We start from the raw sequence: 5,756 nt of genomic DNA, 5'->3' as shown, positions 1-5,756 counted from the left end.
AAGGACAGCCAGAGGCTGAAAAGGGCTCTGAGACTAAGTTTGCAACCAGGATTCGTGGTGTGACCCAAGAGCTACAGGCGGAGCTCAATGAACTGCACCAAGTGTGGCAGGCTTTCTCTCTAGCAGCCAGTAGATTTTGAGGTGTGTGTGTGTGCTGTCGTTAATGCAGTAAAGGTCTGGCAATGTTTTGGACACATACAAGATATTGTTTTTTGGGGGAGGCCGGAGGGAGGTGCTCATTTTTGAAGTGGGTTGCCCTATTGAAGACTACATGAAGCCAGCCTTTGCTGACAAGTTACTGAAATGTCAGCCCCCGTGAACAGCCTCGGTTATCAGTGCAAACTTGCAGTGCTAATATTTGGGAGTCTCAGCCATGTACATAGGCTGACAGTACGTGGCTTTCAGATTGCAGGCCTGAATAGGACAAAGCCAAAGCAGCGGTATTGCTCTGTGTCCGCTGTTTTGGCAGCCATGGTGTTTTCTGTATCCATAAATCTCCATATATCCATGAACTTTGAAATGTTTGAATCCTCTCGACTGTAATGTGATATGTAGTTTCAAATAAAGTATTTAAAATGTATGAGTATGAATGTGAAATGTTTTACTATGCAGTGTGTCCTGCTGAGAATATCCACAGGACATTTTATCTATATCCGATTTGTGAATTATCTGAATACTAAAAAGGACGTGCAATAAACTTTATTGAAAAGTTGTTGACTCACATAAATTATGTGATTAGTATAAGACATCACAGGATGATTTCTAAAACTGGCCCCTGTTAACTCCCAATGTGCGGAATGATACGGTTTCCACTTCTATAGCCACAAAGTCAGATTCCACCAAAAAAAAATTGCTTTGGTCTTAATTTAAATTTAGGGATTAGGCATAAGGTTAGGAAGAGAATTTAAGAAGAATTTGTAGAAATGGGTGAGGTTTATGACTTTGTGGCTACAGAAGCTAGTGAGGACCTATGGAAGGATATCCTAGGTGTGCATCAGCGATGTATATAAACCCTTGATTGCTGGGTTTTGGCCATTTAGAGTCTTCGAAGCCACTGGTCGGACATATTGGCACTCCCCACTAGGCGCAGTCCGCCATAGGAATGAATGGAATTCTATTTCACTTTAATGTTTCAAGGACAAAATTACATGTATTTAAGTATTTGTTACTGTAGTGGGGACAGTAACATCAGTAACCTCAAAGAATCTGACTAAGGAAAGTGTTTTTTATTTTTTCACTTTAAATGTTTATCTCACATAATATAATTTCAAAGTATGCATTAAGGTGTCTGTAATAGTATAAACGTGACAAAAATGAATGTAGACATTAATAAATGCTTTTCTTTAACTTCCAAAGTATGTTTTACAATGGGGGGGCAAGATGGATGCAGGGTGGCTTCAACACAAACCCTCCTATAAGTAATCTAGTGTGTATATATATACCATTGGTCTTTTTGAAAGTTGTATATTAGGCTGCGCCCTCAGCATGTGCCATTTTCAACCAGCACCCAACAACATTCAAGTGACACCGCTTTCTTGGGCGAAATGGCAGTTTAACGGTTCGCGGCGGTCCTAGCAGCAGCAAATTCAACAGTGCATCAATCCAGTGCACTGCTTCAACTTCATATTTGTCAAAATGACGTAAGTATATATTTGTAGGCAAGTGGCTGGCTAACGTGAATCTGTGACAGGTCAATGACAATGCGCACTAACCTCAATTTGTGAAACTATTAGCCTGCTTATGTTGTGTAGCGAAGTATTTTTATAAATGCATATAGTATATCTTGCCGTAAGGGTGCCATTCTCCAGACAAATCCTTGGAATGACATTGGATACAGACGTCACGAGTCAGATCAGAGAATGTTACATTGTATCTCTTTCTGGTAAACTGGCCAGTGAGCTGTTAACATAACAACCCGCGACATTGTCACCAAATTGTTAAAAATATAGATTTTTTTACATCGAATGTGTGATACGATTTTATTCCAGGAATGCCAACGTGGAACAAAATGGTTCGTGTTCTTTTTCGAACAAAATGGCGATATAATCAATGTTTAAGGCGGGAGGGTGAACACAATCGTGGCTGTTAGGGAGGCGGAAGCAGCCATCTCATTGCTAGACACAATTCCATCACAGATAGAACCATGTTTAGTTATACAAATCTTTGCTTCTGTTCTGACGATGGTTGCTGTGGAAACTGACTGACCTCATTTGGCGCGTGTGCGAGTCACAAGACAAAGGCAGTGAGGGTATTCAGTGCCAGTGCAAGGAGATGCGCTGTAAAATGGTAGGGGCAGTGTTGTGCACAAAACGCATTACAGATATAACCATAAGTTCAGACTTGCATATTTTTTTTGCCACCCAATTAAAAATGTGTGCAGACAAATATTACATTACTCAATCATAGCATAACATGACTGATCATGACATAATATAGAATCAACGTAAAGGAGAAAAGGCAATTTCTTTAGCCCACATGAGCTTCGGTTTACATTATTACATGAACTCACCATGTCATCTCCTATCTCTTTCCCAGGTCCCTTGTGGAAACCCTTAGCACTGCTGTAGTTGACAGCATAAAAGAACCGCTCGACCTCCTACTGCAGTACCTACCGTCTCAGATCCTAGTGACTGTACTACGACAACAGAGCTATGACCATGATGAGCTCACAGTTTGGCCTGGACGATATGGAGGCCATACTCTGGGGGCCTTCCTCTCTCATGGCCGACCCTATGGGGTCGCTGCTCCACCATGATGAAGTTACCTTGATAGAGGGGGCTTCACCCCGCTCGTCATCTTCTCCAATTCTCCTTCTATCCCCTCTTCCCTCTCCACCTTCGCTGCTCCTCCAGGAAGAGAAGGCTGAGGTAGACTTGCTGTCCTTCCCTTGGCTATCTGCTGATGAGCTAGGCCACACCCATCACATTGGTGCAGATAATGGGAAAGGTGAGGACCACCACGTCCTAAGTCCTCCAAACGTATGTTCATACTGGTTGACAGTGTGTAGAAATCCATAGGAATTTATATTTTATTCCCATGATCTGTTTTTTTTTTGCAGTATAGAAAAGCTGATAGGTTTTCAAATCAAATTTTATTTGTCACATGCGCCGAATACACCTGTTGTATTAGACCTTACAGTGAAATGCTTTTATCACAAATATGAAAACTTAAGACTTCCACTTTGACATTTATGATCACCACTTGTAATGCAAATATTTGTATTTTCATATTACTTTGGCTATTGAGCAGTTGAATAACCCGCTTTCTTTGTCCTCCACAGAAGATGCCTTTTCTGGCATGGACTGGATGGCTAAGAGGGTCGACCTGAGTGAGTTTGACCTGGACTCCCTTATATGTTTCCCCAGCTCCCCTGAAGACCTCATTACTTCCTTTGAGTGTCCCATGGAGCTGGACTCACTCCCCCTCCCAACTCTCCCTACTCCCACGGACCTTCCCACCACCACTGATCCACTCCTCCCCCCGACCGTCTCACAGCCCCAGGAAGACCCTCAGGAGGTCCATTCACCTCCCCCCTGCGTCCCCGATGCCCAGGAGGAGCTGGAGATCAAATCGGAGCCCCAGTCCCCAGCCCCCTCTCTTCTTCCATCTCCCACCTTCACCTTAGAGTTGGACAGTGAGGTGGATGCCTCGGCGAGTGTCAGCGAGAAGCTGCTTCACCTGGAGTTAACCCAGCCGGTCCCCAGCATCATGCTGTGTCTCTCCCCAACCCGCATCGTTGTCCTCCTGGCCCCTAAACATGAGGTTGGCATGACAACCATCCCAGAGATCCTCTCCTCTGACAGTGACAGCAGCTTAAGCTCCTCCGGGCAGCTCAACTGGCCCTCCATCGCCACAACTCGGTCAAGGTTCCAAAATAGGAGAAAACCGTACCCAACAACCCCCAAGTCTAGGCCACAACATCCAGATCAGCCATCTCCCACCACCACATGCACTGGAGGACCCCCGAAGGAGAAGAAGCTCAAGAAGATGGTGCAGAACAAGACGGCGGCCACGCGCTACCGCCAGAAGAAGAAGACTGAGCAGGAGGCCCTGAGCGCGGAGTGCGACAAGCTGGAGCAAAGGAACCACAAGCTGGCGGAGAAAGCAGACTCCATTGCCAATGGGATCCAGTATCTCAAAGACCTCATGGAGGAGGTGCGCCAAGCGAAGAGCAAGAAGGGACTCGGTGACCTCTAACCGTAGTGTAACCCAGCAAGTATCCTACTATCTATAATGCTTTTTAAATGCATGTATTGAGACTCCCAAAGCCCAAGTTCTATTGCCCTTCCTGCCTGTGTCTTCCTTTGAGTTTAAAGAGACTGTTCTTGTAGCTTGAGTTTGATGTCGTCCCTGATCTCTTGTATTAAAACCTTAAGTATTTTCCTAACAGTATATTGACTTGTGTAATTAGTCTGATCTTCTGTCGTCTCTGTCATTGTTTATTCTTATCAAGACGCGTCTATTTCTGTAGAAGCATGTAGTCTTAAATAGATTTTGAATCCTATTATACATGTGTATTTTTACTGTAGTATGAATTGTATCTAATTGTATTCCTTTCATTATCTATTAAAAAGTAGAATCCATTTGGTCTTGTGCAATTAATTTAGCAAACTCTGGGAATATACAGTATGATCATAATACAGTGAAGACAGTATATTATTAGGACCAATCTTGCCATTTTACTGCGTCTCAAATAAGTATTGCGATTTCAAAATAGGGTCCTCGGCCTCATTTAGCTAATACCGGTGTGAATGTGTTCAGAAGTGCGGAGGCCAGTTGTTGAATATAGCCCAGATATGACCTGCTCCAGTGACCTCCTGACCCATACAAATACTGGTTCAATGGAGGAATATTATCAGTATGTTCTGGCTCAACATAACCATTTACCCAGATAAGGGTCAGGTTTAACATTTGCACCATATCCCCTATATAGTTAATTTACTTTGTTTTAGTTCATTCTGGGATACATCCAAGTTCCAACAAATTTTGTATTTTCTGATCATCTTGTGTTGACACAGTTTCCAGCTACCTCACTGACCTGTTCTCTACAGTATATTGTGTGTGATAGACAGTGTGTTTGTGTGCTGACCTTAAATAATGGAGGTTGACCACAGTGACACGACACTATTCAACCTAAAACTGGGACTAGGGTTCTCGCACACTTTTTTTGTTACTCTGGGGCTTTTGTCCAGATAGCTTGGGGGAAATTCTCTATTTGGGATTGTGCCAAACTTCTCTGGGGTAGGTGGGACGCTTGTCCACATGGCCAATAGCCAGGGAAAATGCAGAGTGCGAAATGCAAATACATTTCTATAAAAATCTAACTTTCATTAAATTACACATGCAAGATAGCAAATTAAAGCTACACTCGTTGTGAATCCAGCCAACATGTCAGATTTCAAAAAGGCTTTTTGGGGAAAGCATAAGATGCTATTATCTGATGATCGCACAACAGCATTTTATTATTATTTTACTAGGCAAGTCAGTTAGGAACAAATTCTTATTTTCAATGACGGACTAGGAACAGTGGGTTAACTGCCTGTTCAGGGGCGGAATGACAGATTTGTACCTTGTCAGCTTGGGGATTTGAACTTGCAACCTTTCGGTTACTAGTCCAACACTCTAACCACTAGGCTACCCTGCCCCCTGTAAACAATGAGAGAGTAGCATATTTCAACTGTAGGCGTGACACAAAACACAGAAATAAAATATAAATCATGCCTTACCTTTGACAAGCTTCTTTTGTTGGCACTCCT

General features: G+C 43.1%; 1 protein-coding gene across 1 annotated transcript; it reads left to right on the top strand.

Annotated features, from left to right (window-relative positions):
- The first annotated feature begins 1,430 nt into the window (after nt 1-1,430).
- Nucleotides 1,431-4,583, top strand: LOC135553929 (cyclic AMP-dependent transcription factor ATF-4-like). Its single transcript, XM_064985874.1, has 3 exons — nt 1,431-1,640; nt 2,536-2,946; nt 3,281-4,583. The coding sequence occupies exons 2-3, from the start codon at nt 2,652-2,654 to the stop codon at nt 4,195-4,197; spliced, it is 1,212 nt and encodes a 403-aa protein (XP_064841946.1). The 5' UTR covers nt 1,431-1,640; nt 2,536-2,651; the 3' UTR covers nt 4,198-4,583.
- The last annotated feature ends 1,173 nt before the right edge of the window (nt 4,584-5,756 follow it).

This window comes from Oncorhynchus masou, chromosome 14 (genome assembly GCF_036934945.1).
Source record: "Oncorhynchus masou masou isolate Uvic2021 chromosome 14, UVic_Omas_1.1, whole genome shotgun sequence".
NCBI lineage: Eukaryota > Metazoa > Chordata > Actinopteri > Salmoniformes > Salmonidae > Oncorhynchus > Oncorhynchus masou.
Note: the sequence above shows the minus strand (reverse complement) of the source record. Positions and strands in the feature narration are given on the sequence as shown.

Excerpts from the sequence above, each read along its gene's own strand:
- LOC135553929 (XM_064985874.1), top strand. The coding sequence starts at position 2,652 with ATGACCATGATGAGCTCACAGTTTGGCCTGGACGATATGGAGGCCATA. Across the intron at positions 2,947-3,280 it reads TGGTGCAGATAATGGGAAAG|AAGATGCCTTTTCTGGCATG; the intron begins GTGAGGACCACC and ends TGTCCTCCACAG.